This window comes from Aphelocoma coerulescens, chromosome 3, assembly GCF_041296385.1.
Source record: "Aphelocoma coerulescens isolate FSJ_1873_10779 chromosome 3, UR_Acoe_1.0, whole genome shotgun sequence".
Classification (NCBI taxonomy): domain Eukaryota; kingdom Metazoa; phylum Chordata; class Aves; order Passeriformes; family Corvidae; genus Aphelocoma; species Aphelocoma coerulescens.
Window position 1 is genome coordinate 32366630 of NC_091016.1, and position 19656 is coordinate 32386285.

The following is a 19656-nucleotide window of genomic DNA, read 5'->3' on the forward strand; positions in this document are numbered from 1 at the left end:
CTGCAAGAGACAAAGTTACGAAAGGCAGAAAGACTGGGACAGTTAAATTTGGTCTCCAATTCTCAATTCTTTAGCAAGCAAAAAAAAATATTCACCAGAAACAATTGTAGTACTTCCAATCCCCAGTAAAGAAAAAGGGCATTATTCATTAATTTACTTTTCCACTTGAGGAAACAGAATGCTACTAGGTCTGGAGCAAAATATTTTGGTTAGCTCTGAAGAAGAAAAAGAAAAGCAGCAGGAAAAAGACATGATAAACAAACCATCAGTGCAACAACTGTTTGAAAAGTATTCTAAATATTCTGAAAAGGCTTCATCATACCAGGTTCATGTTTGTCATGTTTGGAGCACTACTGGGATCTAAAGCCTTCACAGAGAACATAATAAAAGAAGCCATGTAATAGTAATTTTTAAAAATTTTACGTGTAAACTCACCTTCAGCTGGGCATGGGCAGTTTCAGTATCAGCAAAGTTTTTAAAAACATAGTCTGTATATGTTTCTGCATCAAGGTCCACCCCCAATTTGTGCATCACTTTGAGAACCTCAAAGATACCTATCAAGGCAAAATTAATAAGGCTAAGCATTCAGAAAAATGAAAAACATGAGAACCAACATTTAAAAATAAACATTGCTTTACAAAAAAAGGAATTGTGTCCTCAATTTTCCTCCTTGAAATTGCCATGAAAAATCCTGCATTTCTATTTTAGGTGTTAATAGAATTCTTAACTGTGAAACTTAAAATAGATTTACAGAACTTCCTGGTTTGTGCTGTACTATAAAAACCATGAACGTTCAGTTTGGAAATTGCTATCATACAAAGTAATATTCTAACACAGCAAATATATGAGTTAGTCATGTTTGCAGAACGCCTTATAGAGCTATGTATCAAAATGCCCATAATATTGTGCATAAAAAACAAATCTGAAATTTGATGTAATATATATATAATCATACTCAAGATACAAACACATTATTCAATACATGATACATTCTTAGTTTTGTTCCCAGTATCCAACCTTGATTAGCATTAGTGTTCAGGATTTGTCTTATGGATTTGTTTAAAACCAGTAATGTGCTTGTAATTTAAGAGTTGATTACTCTAGAGCACATCAGCTTCAAATAGGAAATTCAGAAAAAGGCTGGAGTCTCCCAAGCCCAGTGAAGTTACTTTGTAACTTTTACTGGGTTCACACCATTTCACACAACTAGACTGTGTATCACTTCTGTAGATTCCCATTTGAAGACACCAGATACCAAACATTAATAGTCCAGCAACTAGAGTGTAGTTTAAGAGGATATGTCATTCTTTTTAACTGCTCACACTCTTCTGATTTGCAGGACTTCTTGCAGTAACCTTAGCTACCAAACTCTGAACCTCTGTCAAAACCAATACAGGTATAATCATTTTTTGCTGGTCTAAAAATGATTTGTCAGTTGCTGCAGGACACCAGTACCAAACAGCATATGTTTTTTTCAACTTGCATTTCATACTTATTACTTTAAAAATGTCCAAAGTCCCTGTCTTTGCCCTGGAGTGCCACCTATGGAAAAGTGACACTTCCATGAATATTTTATGCAGTGCACTATGGTGCAAATAATCAAATGTGAATTCCCTTTGAGCACTTGAAAATACATGCAGGCAAGTCACACTAGATTAAAGTCGCATCATCTGTTCGAGTTTGCCTTAAACAAAACTCTGATTTTGGACCAGAATCTGCAAAAATATGAATAAAGAATTAATTACGCTAAATCTTTCTCCATACCTTTCAAATGTTGACAGCTAGTTTCTATTTCCTCTTTTCAACATCCTAGAAATTACATTAAGTCCTCCTATGCTGAAATCATTTCAAAAGTAACTCTAACACTAACAAGTAGTTTGAAGACCAAGAACTAGATCCCACAGTGAATAAGGTGTGGTGCACTCAGGAGGTCTGAGCCTGCAGAAAACAGGCTTGTTAAGCATTCCCACTCCCTAGCAGACAGATCAGGGCACACTTCCTGAGCAGGAAAAGGCAGGTGTGAGAAACAGATCACCAGCACAACAGCAAGATGCAGATACCACAACCACACTGCACCAAAGCAATTGCACAGCCAAAGAACTTAAAATGAAGATATGTGTGGCAGCTTTTTTTCTCTTAACGTGGCTGATGTACAGTTTTTGGGGGGACAGAATGAAACCAAGACAGAATCCTACAGTTTTGCATACATTTTCTACCTCACCAAGAGTAGAACTACTTTATAGTCAAATAAACAACTTCCACAATACTAAGCAATGAAACATTTCCATTTCAATTAAAAGGATTTGAGCATTATGTAGGTGGACTTTTATAAATTCTTTGCTTCTCATACTGGAAAATGCACTAACCTCTTCTCTCTCTCCCAACCGAAAAACAGGCTAAAAAAGACATGAAAGTGCAGTCATGTTCACGTAGAACCTGGTCTCACAAACTTTTTTGGAAACACCCCCCCACCAAACATACATGTATATTGATTTAGAAATTCTACACACGTATAGAACTCTACTGAGTTGTGGGCATTATCAAACACACACAAAACCAGAAAGCCAAAAAGGATAAAATATTTATTTGCTAAACAGCCCACTCACAACCCAATGGATTGCCTTGCACACCTCACTTTGGAGACCACTGATCCAGAAGACTGGGCATGACTAAAACCCCCAGTAAAGTCTTTTGGCCATCTCCCTGCTTGATCGAGAACAGGCATTTTGAGATCTTGGGCTGACATATGTAAGTACACAGGAGCTGAGTATACAAAATCCAGTAATTCAGTGGAAAGAAGACAGAAATAGGAAACAAAGTCAAACAACTTTGTTTTGTCAATACTGGAAACAGCACTCAAACACTCCAACAGAACAGATTCCAACCTCAAATTAGCATACTGAAGAACAAATACAGAAGAGATGAACTACGAGGCGGTCATAATATTTATGTGGTAGAGCAGCTTTTCAAAAACTGAAAAATGAAGCTTGCATTTCAGTCTACCATTCATTTCCTGAGGTTCTCACAGTTAGGTCATGCCTTCTCCCTTCAGCAGTCCCATGAGAACAGGAGGAATTTCTAAGGCATTTATGTACAGTTCTACATGTGCAAGGGAAGTAAAATTTGGCTTTAAGCAGTTTTCTGAGGAAACAAAAAAACAAAACTTCAGCTCAAAAAGTAAGGTCACATTCAGGAAAGCATAGTATTTAACATATTTTTGCTGTGCTGGTAATTTCAGATCCACTCAGAATGTTCTTTGCCAGAAAAGTCTGTTTGTAAAACAGGATTTCAAGCAGTAACTTTGTGAAATCACCACTCTTACTCTCCTCTGGACCCAGACTCCTATTTTCCAAAATAAAAACTGAATTACCATTCACTAACCATGGGTTTTGTATATAACAATATTAATACAACAGTTTAACAACTCTAGATCCCAAAAGCAAAATACACACTTGTAAGAAGTGTTTTTAAAAATAATTTGATCATTCAAAGGCAAAGGGGAGCTATAAAATATTCAGGAGCAAGCATAAGTCGGACATTTCTGCATATTTACACTAGGCCCTCCTGATTTTAGTGCATAACCTGATACAAAATGACTCGGTGCCAGTAACAGTTTCAGATCCACTGCATATTGATCTTTTAAACCCTGCAAGTACTTTTCATTCCTAAAAGCCTAATAATTACTAAGGAAGTAAGTATTTATCAACTTATATAATGGATACACATAAAGGCAATGCCCCACCTGAAATTACTTGCCTGGGTAAAACGACTGAAAAGAACTGTTTGCCATTTCAGAGTGGTTAAGGTGTATTTAAAAATAGCCTTGTTTAGTTTCATGTCTCCTAGCCACCACTTCACTGCTACCTTTCTTTCAAACACAATTCCATAAAACAGAAATTACAGAATTTTCTTTGATATCCAGTGTCAGATTTTGCTGTAATAAACATTAGAAAAATATGTAATTAAACACTGCTATAATTGTTTGGGTCACACCGTATGTACTGATTCAGACATTTGCACACTGCAGTTTGAGATAGGTTGTTGCTTTTATTCTGTTTATTCTGATTATTTAGTCCAATCTACATGCTATCGTATTTTTAATAGTTTTTTCCTCAAAGTTCTTTTCCTTTTCCAGCCTTGCCTATACCAAGACACAAAATCACACACATTAGGCTGGGCATTATGACTTTGTTGAGAAACTAATTACCTTATTTTTGGTATGATATGTGGTACTGTGTCTATACTTCTGTTCACATTATTTTTTTACTCCTAGAAAGCACCTCTCTGTTCATTTACTAACTGCTGTCACCCTTAGGTTCTCACTGCAGCCTTACAGTTTGCTCTACTATTTCTATGAAACAATTCCAGGGTGGATGAGGTTTTTTTCCCCCTATTTACCTTTCTTCAAGTGTATTGGTTGTATATTTAGGTAGCAGAACTAATTTATTCTTTTTTTTATTATTAACTTGGAAAAAACTGAATGCAAGCTTACACAAAGACAACTTAATCTATTCAGCAAGAATAGTTACACTGATCCTTCACTGTAGAAGCAACTGATCAGGTATCTTCTTACCTAATGTATTTTAGGAATTGCAAAATCACTGACTTGTGTAGGGATGTACAGAGTCGTAGTGGAAGCACACAGTGCTTCCACTTGACAATAAAAACTTGGACAGGCTACAAAAATGAGTTTGCAAATTCACAGCATTATCTTACAGCCATACAGAAGTACGTGTATGCAATGCCTTTGCAGACAGAAAAACAAAGGCTCTATGGAAAATGGCTACAAATGCTAGAATTGAGGGATCCTTCATCAGTTTTCTTCTCACTTCACTTACATGACTTCCAGCAGCAACTACTAGCCAAAGCACAGCTGATTTCTACAGTAGGGAGTCCAAATTAAGGCCACCTCTGATCTTGACAAAGACCAAAAGAAGTATGAACACCTCAGTTTCTCTTGATACTCAAATATAGGTTCAATTTTGGGAGCCAAGTCTAAATACAAAAATAATTCCAACGTCTCTTAGAATTGTGTTAGTGAGGTGAAATTTTCCATGGAGTAGAAGAAAGCAGCTTTTTTCAGTAGGCAGCATCCACACCAAGAAGTATGACACTGATTTCAATTTACTTATTTTTGGCAACACTGTGCTTCAAGTAAGTCACAAAGGACCCAGCTAAAACAACAGTGCCAGACTTTTAAAATATCATAGAACTTTCAAGGATTTGAAGACCTAGGAGAAGATAAACTTGGGCAGTAGTCTAGCAGGAACAGAGCCTAAGGAGTTAATAAAAACTGAATATTGTTTTCACAAAGGCTTTTTGAAAACGACTTGAGACATTTTTATAGCCAGAAACAATTAGGGAATACTTGTTTCAGCATTTCTTCCGAACTGGAATGTGACTGTATATTTAAGATAAAATTGCGATATGAAGAGTCTGCTAAAAGCACTTTTTTTTTGTTTGTGCATTTTGTTTGTCACCCAGTGTCACACTAACAACTCTGCATCTCATTCTAAAGCACATTATACTGTGAGATAAGATGAAAAAGACAGTTTTTTGTTTCCCCAAGGGGGAAGTACTTCTGTTAAAAGCATCTTTTTACAATACCATTCTTTCTGAATTACCAATAACGCAAACCAAAGAATTAGATACTGTACTCTAAAATTTAATATTTGTTCACTTCTTATTCATATCCTGTAGACATCCCCATGTGTAACAGGGGAAAGTATGCTAAATGCTTAAACCTACTTAAGAATCCCAAAGATTGAGCATTTTTGTCCTTCAATCAGTATGCTGTCAGGTCAGGCTCACACATTCAGCAATGTAAGTTCTCCTGCAGTTTTTATGATTGTAACAAAACTCACGTTTGGTTCATCAGGCAAATAATAAGAAGCTGGCTTGAAAAAAGGACTGGGTTTGCAGTCCAAGAGAGCTATAATAACATAACCTTACTTTTAAATTCTTCACTTGGATTTCAGTTTCTTCAAGAGTAAACTGTAAATAGTAATGAGCAGCATAAAGAACATGGAAGGCAGAAAGAATGTGAAGAGTTCAAAAGATAACTAAACACATCTTTCTATGTCAAGGGAGACTTGAAATTTGTAAAACTGTATCACAATCAAGTAAGAAAGGATGTTTGGAAAAAGTCTTTCTGAAGGAAAAATTGTTTGAAATGAGGACAGACATAGCTAGGGCTTTGTTTCATTTCTGATGAATCTCATAGCAGTAAGATTTGTGTACTAGGTTTGCAATAATGCTACAGGAGCATTTATCAGACAACTCACCTTTAAGATTATTCTCTTTCTGGTATGCAACTAGCAGCGGCCAGCAATAGTGAGGTCTGAGTGGCAAGCCTTCCTCCTTCATCATCTTCATCACATCAATGGCCAAGGCTGAAAACATTCACAAAACAATTAAACAGTGACCAAGTACTCTAAATGAGCACAGGCAAAATAACTAAATAAGCAGAGTACCTGATCTGTTGGCCTCCAAAGCGCAACGCAAGATAAATTGTAACGGTGCCGAGTGCATCTTTGCTTCTTTTAACTCGTTACAGTACTGCTTCAGCTTGTTCAGAGGCTGCAAACAATTCCAAAAATTAATTTAATGTATTTATCAATCTCTCAAATTGTTAAGAACGTCAGATTCTTCTAATGTTTAGAAAATGAATATTACACAAGCCAAACAGGATTCCTTTGTGAATTTCAATTTACTATGCAAGTTGATACAAAAAAATAAAATTAATCTTTTGCTCTTGAAGGACTGTGCAACAACTCACCATTTTCAATCTTCACAGTTGCACTAAACTAAATAAATATACTGTTACTATTAGATTAAGAAAAAAAGTATTACTGTTCTGCTTACCAAATCTCTATTTACACAGTGTTGCAAGAAGAAGCTACCTTGGTCCAAATCATCACGTGATAAATGACTTAAAGACTTCAAAATGCTGAAGCTGATATCTTCAAAGCCATGAGTTATCAGAGTCAAACACAAGTTCATTACATCTAGCAATTGAAAAACAGAGAACAACAGTATTAATAAAGTGCACCCAACTTTTTCACCTTAAGCTACTAAAATTAGTGAAAGCTAGGAAAGTAAGTGCTTTACAAGTACCATTAAGATACTTTATAACAAGATTAACAGCACAAATTTGAGACTACCTTTTCCAGGATTATTTCTATTTAGCAATGAAATTCACTTTTCCCGTAAGAAGACTAGGCCAAAAATTACAGAAGTATCACCACTGCAGCATGACAGAAGGATAAGAAAAAGAGAAACTCATTTCTAGACACATCATAAAAGAAAAAATGGATGAAGGATAATTAACAGTTATCAGTCAGATTAAACATCCAGAAGTGACTTTACAGGTACGTAATAAAAAGCTATATTCAGTATTTAGTATCCCTTTTTTATGGCAGTCACGAAGAGCTCTCACAACAGGAATCTTAGCAGTGGTATTTGAAGAAAGGACTCCACACTTGCTGCTTTCTTATAAAAGCTTAATGAATTTTAGAATTTTTTTTTAAATGATAGATCAATTTTTGTATGCAAATTATTAAAGCTGTTTCGTATTTAGATTTTATAAAACACAATCTAAAACACACCAACACACATATGAATCCACAAATTATTGGCAAAACTATTAAACTATTCCCTTCCCTCAGTATTCAAGAGAAAACTACAAAATTACCTATTTTTGGAAAAAGAAGGAAAAACAAAACAAAAAAAAAACAACCAAAAAAACCCCAAAACAAAACAAACAGAAAATGTTCTCTCCCCACCCTGCTGCAGGAACCAAGGACATACCTGGAATTAATTCCCTTTCAAATCTTATGCGTCCCTTAATATCCTCAATGTGCTGTGGATACCCAGCCTTGGCAAGGCTAAAAATCACCTGCATCAAAATCCTATCCATAAGGTACCCTTCAGTCTTCTCAACCTGTTCTAGCATCTGTAAAACCAAAATAAATTTAACTTGAATCAACTCCAAAGTGACTCTAAACAGAATACTTTTTTAATTCAAAACAAACACAAAAGGCTGTGCTTTTTTCTTTTTTTAAAACCCACAGGTTTAGATAATGAAATATGGTAGAGAGAAAGAACATGCAAGAAGTAGTGAGAGGGACTCAAAAACGTTTGGACTGTAAAAAGAAAAAGGGACAGCTAAAACAGATGTAACATATAGTTTCTTTCTCATATCTAAACACCATATATGAAAACACCAGAGGTTTTCGCATTGTGAGATGACTTTCAAAAGAAATTACTTTCTAAAGGGAAGAATGACTTATCAAACATTTTGTAACTGTTTGGAAGAATATTGGTTGATGACTATTTGTTTAAGTCACAAAAGAAAATTATGTTTCCAATACCCTCTTCCTCGATTTGGTCTTCTACATCTGATTAAACTCCTGATACAACTTAGGAAAATTTGTTTGATCTTTTCTCATTGCTTTATGAGTATTTCTTTAATTTAAAAAAATAGTAAGAGAGAATGCTTGAAAAAAATCAGCTGCAGAAAGGGCTCCAAGGAAGCCTCTCTTACGAATACCTAATTTGTTGGTATGAACTCTCAAAAAAGAGAATTCATCTTTACTGGAAAGATCCTGTGGCTTCAATGGCTCAATGGCTCAAAGGATGGCTCAATGGGAGCAGAATAATTGAGGTTTACTTTTTATTTTCATAAATAAATACATAGATATCTCACATGCACTGTGTTTAAAAAAATCCCTGAATTATTAAATCACTCAGTGACAAATCTATCTTCCCAGAGTGAAATGCCACTATCAAAAGACAAGTATTTTTCAGAAATTATGACATTGCTTCCAGTTAACCAGCTATTCAGTTGCAAAAAAACCCCAATTTGTTAATTACTTCAAAGTAGGAGGAAACCAATTATAAAATTCTTTTTATTCCTCCTGCATGGACAGAAAGCATTCCAAAGTTATACTGAACAAAAGATCTAACAAGTTGTATTTAAATTCAAATTTGCAATACCTTTTTGATGCTATCAGCATCACCCTTTTCAGCATACACATTCAGCAGTGATAAATAGGTGTCTGCACCTGGTTCAACACCAGCCCTCCTCATCACTGAAAGGATGTTTTCCGCACTCTTCATATCTCTAAGAGAATTCAAAGGAAGACCCTCAGTAGATTTTATCATAATGATGTTTATTGCGACTTCCACATTTCCTCATTAAATTAATTAGAATTGGAAACAAAGACTGCACAAGCTTAGAGAAACTTATTTTAACTAAGCAAATCCTGAAAGGTGAAAGTGCAAATCTTTTTAATAATTGTATTACTTAAAATACTCTTTCAACTTTAACAGATTATAAAGTTCAGAACTAAGTGCAGCAAATTTCTTCTCAAACACTACAAAAGTACAGTAATTTATCTTGAAATACAAGATTTTCAGACACAAGAAAAAAATCTACTTCCTTTGTTAAATAGCTTTTTTGCTTCATAATTGTAGAGACAGTCTTCTACATATTATTATTCAAAACCATCACACTCTTTTGCAGCATGTAATTTTTTCTGTACAGTATCACTTTATATTTTAGTAAAGCTAAGAGTAAACAAAAGGAATAAAAGGTATGAAACATTACCCTGATCTTGCATGTCCTTTCACAAGGCTACTGAATACTGCCTCAGTGATGGGGAGATCTTTGCTCTTCATAAATCCAAGAATCTTACTGCAAAATATAAGACAATTTGTATTTGCCACTTTGGAACATGCAGACACTAGGGTGGGGCTGGGGTTTTTTTTAATTTTTATCTTCCTTTTACTTATTTCTCATGCCCCTCAATCACATTGTTACAACTTAACCTTGCTAAAATTGTTGAAGAGATACCTGGCAAGCCCTGTGTAATGACAACAAACAGAATTATTACTATTTGCTCCTTAGCCCACTTTATTCTCAAATGCCTTTCCCAGTAGCCATTTTCTTACAAAAGCAGTAAGCATTCCTAACCTCAGTTTTTCATGATGGCTCTAGAAATGACAAAACAAGTTATTTTCTGAGCAATGTGAATACAACTTGATTTGAACACACTGTTCTATCACTTATTTTTATTTTGTTTGTGTAGGTTTCAGCAGTCTCCAGGAAATTGCTCTGCATTGCTTGGTTAAAATATATAAAACCCTTCTTTGCTCTGCTCAATTTCTATGAATTACACAGAAATCAGTTTTAACACTAGTGGTAGGGAATATGAGAAACAGATTTTGTGGAAATCCCTTTAAACATAAATGCAAAAGAATACCTTGCTCCTTCAATGTCACCCTCATTGCAATAAGCAGCAATCAATCTTTGGTATGTAACCTGCAGAAAACAAAAAGGGGAAGTTAACTATTTCCATTCAATAAATGGAGACTACTATTAAGAATGAAGATCCTGTAAAAGGGGACCTACTCGATTGGGCTGCACATTTGCTTCCTCCATCCTGGCCAAGAATTCTGTCGGAGAAAATTTGTGCTCATTCTGAATGTAGACTTTGAGTAAAGCATTGTAATGGCTTGTATCATACACAGCACCTAAGGAAATATTTCAGCCATAGTCAGTGAATGTAGATTCTGTAAATTCAACATTGCTTCATAGCTTTCTCAGGTAATTAATTTCATGTCAATTTTGCTCTGTATGAACTTAGGAGACTGCTTCATTTTATTCACCTTTGAAGTATCAGACATTTATTTAACAGCTCACGTGTTTATAAAAGGCTAAAACATAACGAGCACAGTAACAGCAATGCTCATGTGCATGCAATCTCTACAGCTGTATTTATTTTACAGATTCAGCAATTCACCTATGCATTATCTATAGATAAATGACTCACTTACAATAAAAATATCATCTGATAAAATAGTTGGTACCACTAGGAATACTCGGCCCACCAGATACAAAGGTAACATCTAACAGAAAAGTAAATTCAATAATGAAAAACAAGCAAAAGTCCAATTTAAGCCTCTTTAAAAAAAAAAAATCTTTAGATTTTAGAATTTTAGATTAACACCCCTAGATGTCACTATAACCCCCAGAATTAGAAACAGGTCTCTCACCTGAATAATAAAATCTACTCTTCATTCGGTAATAAGTATAACCTGTTATAACCTAACATTTAAACACTATTAAAATACAGTCTCTTCCATTACAAAGAGAGTAACTAAAGCACAGAGCTGTTCTTGCAAGGACTACCAGACCCAACGTACCAAGTTCTTTCATCTTGTCCCATATCATATGGGCCAGTTCTGTTCTTTCAGGTGACAATACCTCTGGTAAGACAGCACCGCAACTTTGTAACAAAAGCAAGGTCTGGTTACTCCCTGGACACCCTGCAAGTGGAACAAAAGCACAGATTTGTTCATAAATAATTATGCATTTGATATTAGAAAGAAGATTTGTGACTGACCTACTGAAATATTTAAACTTTTTCTATAGAATATATAATTTTCTCCAAGACTGAAGATTTTTCATGAACAGGATACCCAAATTATTTAACAATGGCATTACTGTGCACTATCCTAAGAAGATTCATGACAAAACATGGCATTTAGCCCAATAATGAGCTTAGCTGAGCAGAAATGTTTAAAAGTACAACACACAATTCCTAAACTTAGACTATCTAATGCTTTCAACTTTCCAACTCAAGATCCTGAGATCATTTCATCCTAACACGGACATAACTTTCCGGTAAGTTTCTAAAATGTCAAAATACTTCATTCCAATTCAATACAATTCCAGAACTGCTAGTCAGAAACATTTCCACATCTAAACTTTCATTTCCAGTTCTGCCTATGTCTAATACATAACAAATGAGAAAATTTACATCTAGAGAATAGTGAAGGAAACAGTAGTATTATCTGCCTTTTCTTACTTCTGTACTAGTCACAGATTGTCAAAAAAGTTAACTATAAACTCATCTCTTTCTTGTACTTCACTACTATTCCTGAGGGAAAGGCAGAACTGCAGAATCTACTACAGATGACCCAATCAGCTGAAGACAATTTTTATTCTATCCCGTGTTTAGATGCAAACCCAGCAATTTCAAATAAAAATGAGTTTCTTTAGAAATAACATATTGTCAAGTACGATCATCAGTTCATAACTGACCAACTTTTAAATCCCTGCACACAACTACTTCATGCAATGAAAATGCCAACACATCTTCAGTTTCAGAATGCCAGTGCTGCAACTGCTAGTAACTTAATACCTTGAAAGCGAAAAGAAAATCAAAAACTTTTGGCAGTCTGAGCATGGAGAGATGCACAACGAGATCTACTGCAAACACCTTTATCAGAGTTTTTTTGTGTTGTAATTAGAAATGGAAAAACAATACAAACAGGCAGAAATCAACACTAAGCTCCCACGCTTTTGCTAAATTCGTTTCATTATTAATAAATAAACAAGGACTAAAGTTTCATACGGTAATATTGGCCATTTATTCTAACAGCACCTTAGTTAAATCATTTGTGAGGTTCTATGCTTTTATTTCTAAATACAATTATAAAGCCAAAGGAAAGCCCTATAAGTAATTAATATTTTTGTTAATATGACTTAAAAACTGTGGAACTAGTCAAGGTTCATGAAGAACTACTTGCAGAGAGGTTCAGAGACACAAAATTCTTGCCAACCCACATTTGCGAATTAGAGGTTTACATCTAAAAAAAGACAAAGCAGTCAGAATCAGAAAGGATATCCCAAGCAAAAAAGAAAAAACTAAGTTCAACAGAAAGAGCATGAATTGAAGGCTTAGCCTTTAAACAATAAAATGCAAAACTTTTAAAAGCACAATGCCAGCTAGACAAGCCATTACAGTCCAGAGCAATACACAGCAAAGTTTCAAACTTAAGCAAAACAATACATGCTGCCATTGATAAATACTGGCAGTAGTACTTAGCAAGTATATTCTTTAAATATCTCCACTGACTCATTCTAACTTGTACCAAACCTCATCAATTGTGGCAGCTGGTTTGCAAAAATGTAGTCTACATGTTTTAGCCAAAGAGGTATTGAATCTGTCAGAATGGACAATGCCTCAGCTATTTGGTTTTATTTTATTCAAAAAAATAAAGCTTTCTAGTCATGAATAACCACAGCTACCTGGGAATGTGGAAACTTGTGGATCACCTCCACATTTCCCTGTTGTAGTTCCACTTTAAAACAAATAACATCCTAAGGGCAGCATGGTTCATTACAGACACTTTAAAAATATACTGTGCAAAGGAGACAGGTATGATCTCTGCTCAGAGAGCATGACACAGTTCTATGAGGAAAGTGCATTACCAGATTAAAAATCCACAGTAAGCAAGGCACTACAACATACCTTAAAAGTACACTTTTATGAGACTTATAAATTCTTAAAGACAAAAATACACCTTGAAAAAGCTAACATGAGCATTCAAAGCAAAATAATATCTCTAAAGCATTTAAGGCCTATCCATCAACATATACAGCAGATCAAACAACACTCAAAGACAAAAAAAACCAGATCAGAATACTCAATTCACTTCTTTGGCTTGATAAATTCCTTTCCTTAGTTATATACCAGCCTGAAATTTAGCTTTATTTTGTTTTAACTGGAAGCAACTTACCTGCTTTGCTTATTTCCTGGAAGATTTTTAGTAGAAGAGCTTTAGGGATGCGGCCAGTTTTTCTGACAGAGTTATCCACTTTATTTAATGCCCAGTCAAACTGCCAGGTCGTTCTGGTTCGAACTTCTGAAACTGGTTCTTCTTTAACACTTCCTTCCTCTTGAGGTGCAACTGTAAGGAACCTTATTTGGTTCAAAATGCTTCTGCTTGAACAGAAACAAACAGAAAAATAAAGATTACAATTCTGTGAGTCATTTTGTATCTAGACTAGTCACCTAATGTCAAAAAGATAATGCACTTCTTGCTGCTGAATAGTCTCAAAAACATTCCATTTTAAAATAAACAAATATAAGTGATTCGTTTCATTGTCTTTCTACTTGAGAAGTCAGTCGTACATTTTCTCACAGTGATACGTTTCTCTGAGATTTACAGTTACTTTCACCTGATGAATTAAATGGTTCAAATACTATTCCCACAAAAATAAAAATTAAGTCATCCAAGTGCTATAAAAGTCTGTTGTCCCATTACAGCTACTCAATAAAGCTCTCACAAGGTTTTGAAAAATCTCAAGAACAGTCACAGACAGATCTTCCAGAACACAGCAAATCAAGAGAGCAAATCCTTGTCAATTAAAATGCACAAGAACTAATGCAGAGGCCAGTGTGATAAACAATGGCTTAAACACCAACAGGATCACTCCACATTTTGCAGGATTTACAATAACCAACACGAAGCATCCATCCATTCTGCCATGTAAACCAAACATCAACAGCAGATTTGTTTAAACATTTACTTTCTCAAAAAAAAAAAAAAAGACAAGAAGCATAATGAGAAAGTGTTCTTATTTCCAACAAAGCAATAAAAAAAAGCTTGCTTTTTTTTTTTTTTTTTTAAGAAGAATAAGTTGATCTACAGAAGAATAAGAAAACTGTATGTGTGCCACAGCAAGGTTATGAACAGCCTGTGCAGGTGAAATTATCATTACACACAAGTATTTCAGGAAGTCTGTTCTCAGCTGTGATTACAACTGCATAAAATAAACCAGACTATCCTCCTCCAGAATCCTATACAAAAAAAATACTTGCTGGGTGGCAAAAACAAGATGAAGCAACTTCCGAAATTGCCCTCCCTCATCTCTGGCTCTTCAGACAGCTCTTCAGCTAAGTTTTCGTAAGCTTTCTAGACTAGTTTAAAAAAAAAACAAAAACCCTAGTTTGTACTCCCTGCTGTTAGAGGTGCTCCAGGAGTCCTATACAGTAATGGCTCCACATTTTGTGAAATAGCAGCCTAAAAGCCAAGAGTGCTGACATTCTCAACAAAACAATTTCCTGCCCCTGAAGCTTTTTCACAGGTCTATCTGCTGGCTGGTTTCTCACCAAACAGTGGTAGTTTAAGGCTCGAGGAGAGGAAGTCCAGTGGAGGAGAAAAGCTTGCTGGTGGCAATTGTGTGTTTCAGAAGCACTGGCAGCAAGCTGCTAAATGGCAGAGAAATCATCACTGGGGTACAAAAAACAGACCAGTGGTTTTCCATGTGGTTGCCTCTTGTGAGCAGAAAGTAGCTCAAAGACCAACTTTTTCCTTGCTGTTTGAAATCTTGATTTGGTAACTCAGCAGGCCATAAATTCTAGAAGTAGCCTGAAGCAGAATCTCTTTCCTAATGGAGCCATGACAACAGTTTAATAGATGATATTTGATTTTTTTAAAGTATTTTTTTAAATCCTTTAATAATGAAGAACATCACTACGATTTGGCATTACCTTTTTCAACACAGTTTTTACATTGCCCTATCTCTTAAAGTTTACTCCTGAAGAATATTCCAGAGCCCAGCAAATAATCTGCATGGTATTTCACGAGGGAAAGGATAAGGAAGAAAGAACTGAAGGGAAGAAAGACTGACAAAAAAGGACAGATCCCTTCTTTCAGCCTCTGTTCCACTTCCTGCTAGATACAAGTTCCCATCGATCCCTTTGGGCTAGCTCTCATTCTACTCAGATCTGTGAGTTTATTTCACTCACCAACCTAGCACAATGCCAATTCACCCACTTCTACAAAAAAGTAAAGTTACTGTTCCATCAGGTTAGAGTGGAAACAGCTCACAATGTCCACAACCCACCAAAATTAACCAGAAAAAAAAAGAAATTGAGAAAGAAAAGGTACCCAAAATCAGAGAAGCTAGAAATAAAACAAGAAAAAAAAAAAAGGAAAAAAGCTCTGAAACACTACTTTTCAGGTTAAGCAGCTTGTCAGATTAACATCAGACTTTTTTGTTGCTACTAGTAATGCTACCTCTTACTAAAAGTATTCCCAAGGGCATAATTTTCCCTGATCTTTCCCTCCTTTTCCTCTTCTCCTTCTATTGCCTCCTATAACCAGAAGTCATTAGACTAATTAGCATAAAATCCAGTAGCACAAGGTAAGAATAACAGTCAGATAATAAATTTTAACTCTTCCAGGGTTTAATAAACAAGTGAGATGCCTAGAACTTAAATAACTCCTTAATAACACATAAACAGCAATACTCAGCTTCGAGCTAGCCAGTTGATAGCTACAAGAATGAAATTGTAGTGATTGCAAGTTATTTTTTTATTAAAGATAGAAATTAAAAAAGAAAATGGTATCATCCCCTCTTATATACCCATTAAAAGAGCTACTTGAAAGCTTTTAAGAATACTTCCAGAAAGGTTACAAAAATGCTTAGGAAGCTGCACAGGGCTGTCTTTGTAACACAGAAATTTATACTTTGATTTCTATTAACAATCAAAGCACAAGTCGACAAAACTCTTGTGCTTCAGATTAAAATTGAAATTCATTTCCCTATAAAAACATGCTAATGTTTTATAGTATTTTTCAAATAACTCATATTATTATTTTATGACATATAGAACACTTCTGACTATAAACAAATTGGTATCTAACAGTTCTTAGGTCCTGCACTGTTTTAAGAAAGCCATCCTTGTAAGATTCTCCACATCAGAAGTCACAAATATTTTAAAGTACTTGCCCAGCTCCATCAGATGAAGGGTAAAGATAAAAACAGTATGTGCATGCTCAACATAAGCTGGTTAACAGCATGAGAAGACTCTAAAGTTTCATTTGCTACTTAACTCTCCTGCTTAGCATTTAACATGATGCTATTTATAACATTAAGTTTAGAATATTACAGCATATCAATTGCCACAGTTGCACACTGTAAAACACTATAGACTTATATACAGTAACTTCACCTTCTGAAAGCTGAGCAGAACTGGGCATTTCTATTTACACCCCCCCACAATACTGCCAAATATTGTTGGTACTGGTGCTTCTGTTAATTTATACTGATTAAAGACATTTTAAGGAATGGCAATATGGGAATCCGAGTTTCAGTTTGAGACAGACAGGTGAAAACTGTATGAGATTATAAAACAACCTGAGGAACTCAAACTTTCCCTGGGATCCACCTAAAGGATCATCATCAATCTGAAATATGTTTAGTGTAAGACTCAGGTGTACCTCATTATATGTAGGCCTTCAGCATTTGAATCAATTACACTCTCAGCACTGTTTATAGTGCTGTGTAATGTTAAGCCAATCCCATAAATAAGAATTTTTAAAGAGTAACTGTGGCTTCAAAAGCTGAGTGAAGCTGCAGCATCTACTGTCTTGAATCTGGTATGTATCACAACAAATCAACTAAGAACTCAAAACTTTAAAAAACCCAGAAAGACCAAAAAAACCCCAGGAGTTCACTATTCTGTAAGATAAAAGACTGAGCAGACCAGAAAGTCAGCTTTCAAAAAAGATACAAACTTTAAAAATTAAGGGACACAGCATTAGGTTTGATTTCAGGCAACCAGGCAAAGGACAGGAGAACACAGTAGACATGGTGAAAGTTTATATTAATGGCACAACCTCTCTACGAAACACAAAAAGAAGCTGACAAAATGAGGCAGTTATCCATGCATCAGGAAATCTTTAATTTTCAGAAGTTGAAAAACAACACACAATTAAGGAGAACAGAAAAAAAGCAAGGATAAAAATCAAGAAGGCCACATTAACCATTTCAGTCAGGAAGTCCCCTAAAAAGGCAGCAAGAAAGGTTTCTAAATTTAATAAATATGATTTTAGAGATTACCTCTTCATAGGGAAAAAATTACAGCTCATACACTGTTTGGCTTTCAAGAAATGTTAATTGCAACCATCCTCTGTAAATTTTAACTATCACTACTAATTTTAACAAGGAGATGGGGGTGTAGATGAGAATACGGAAGAACGACTCAAATCATTTCTGAAAACATTAAGATATATTAAAGACAAATTAATGGATCTTACTCAAACTCCAGTCCTTTGGAATTACTTTGAAAAATTCATAGAAGTTATGGGAAAAACAGCATAGTAAAAAAAATACGGATTGATGTACAAGCTTTTGGCACCACTTTACCTGACAACCTCATAAGCAAAACAAGGAGATACAATGTATTTCTAGCTAGAAAATATGGGTGCAGTAGTTGTGTAAACAAAAATTTTAAATATATACACAAAATTAAAATGTGGTTTATTGAGGAACTGGGAATATTGTGGGAGAGTCTAAGTGAAGCTATCTCCTGACCCAACTAGGAAACAATCCATGTGCAATAATAGCTTCAATACAGACCACAAGCTGTATGTTTTGGACAAAACACAAATACAGAAACTTAAGATGGGGTACAGCTGGCTAGACAACAAAGTGCAGCCAACAAAGTACTGAAAATGAGGCACTGCTTGCTAAGCATGAAATATCATAGCAAAAAAACTTCAAATTCTCAACTCCTAAAAAAAGGAACATAGCTAAAATACAAATAATGATCTCTTTGTCATGGTGTCTTTATTCAGGAAAAAACCAAGTATAAAACACTCAAAGGACTCATCTATCCCATCCCACTCTCCAAACAGAGAAGCAACTGAACCTAATCCATCAGGCATCACACAACCAATACTAATGGTTCTAATATTAATTGTAATGAAATACTTGAACAGGATACTTCAGTCAAGCTTTCTCATTTGGAAGCTTACAAAGTAAGATTAGGAGCAGGGAGAAAAAAAATCTATCATGCATGACCTTGATACTTCCGATCCTGCCTCAGTTCAAGATGTTAGATTACATAGTTTTATGATTTAATCATATTTTCTCAATTATTTTAATTAATTTCTTTCAGACTTAAATGCTATGCTACACAACAAAACACATACTTCCCCAAGAGCTGAAATGAATGCCAAGTACTTACTTTCCTCAATTACCTTCAGATAGCATTTTAAGATTTTCTCTATGTGAAACACTTTATCTGTAAGCACGTAAAGCTGCACAATAAATTTCAGATCTGTTTGAATGAGCAACCTGGTTCTTCCCCAAAATGTGTAATTTCTCTCTACTATGCTTCAGAACCGGGAGAAGCTCAAAAGGATATATTGAGCCCTGTGAAGTGATCTCTCTCCAACTCCCACAATCACAAGATTAGAAGTAGCCTTCAGATACCGGAGCCTTTACACCATTTTCAGCTTTGTCTCCACAACAGCAGACCTCGCCCACACAGGAAAGGTTAACTGTGCATTTGTAATGCCAAAACAAGTGGTAACTGCACCTCCAGTTTAGCTTACAGCATTGGGAAAGTAGCTGAAGATGAACTCACAGAAAATCTTATGCAGAGATGAAGTGTGCATGGAGAAATTTATACAAAGTGAATTAGTAAAATTCTTCTGTTTACAAGGGTTTCAGTGAGAATCCCAGTGCTGTACCCACATACTTATGTCTTCCACATTGCTAGAGCGGACTAAAGGCAGTACCTTTAATTTCCTATAGGAACATATCTTACACACCAGCTTGAGTAAATAAAGTTCCATCTTTCCCAAAACTCAAAAAGTAGGTGATGCTCATGTTTTCCCTTGCAGCAGCAGAAAGTTTACCTTCTGTAACACTTGACCAATTCCAAATATTAAAAAAATAATTCTATTTATATATTCATCTATATATTTATTCATATATTGTTTCTTTATTTGCATAAGTATATGAAGATAACCACGTTTAATTATAAATATGGATATTTGCCTCCC

The 19656-nt window shown here is 35.1% G+C and overlaps 1 protein-coding gene across 2 annotated transcripts in view; it reads right to left on the bottom strand.

Annotated features, from left to right (window-relative positions):
* LRPPRC (leucine rich pentatricopeptide repeat containing) overlaps window positions 1–19656 on the bottom strand; it is an 87368-nt gene that overhangs the window by 63198 nt on the left and 4514 nt on the right. Inside the window, exons 2-12 of one of the 2 annotated variants that reach the window (XM_069009738.1) lie at window positions 13591–13796; window positions 11209–11331; window positions 10415–10536; window positions 10266–10324; window positions 9611–9697; window positions 8998–9124; window positions 7810–7954; window positions 6865–7007; window positions 6474–6579; window positions 6285–6392; window positions 436–554 (exon numbers count right to left, since the gene is read on the bottom strand). In XM_069009738.1, the coding sequence (XP_068865839.1) occupies window positions 436–554; window positions 6285–6392; window positions 6474–6579; window positions 6865–7007; window positions 7810–7954; window positions 8998–9124; window positions 9611–9697; window positions 10266–10324; window positions 10415–10536; window positions 11209–11331; window positions 13591–13796 (1345 nt within the window). The remainder of the gene's footprint in view (window positions 1–435; window positions 555–6284; window positions 6393–6473; window positions 6580–6864; window positions 7008–7809; window positions 7955–8997; window positions 9125–9610; window positions 9698–10265; window positions 10325–10414; window positions 10537–11208; window positions 11332–13590; window positions 13797–19656) is intronic. The other variant, XM_069009739.1, reaches the window with a different exon arrangement.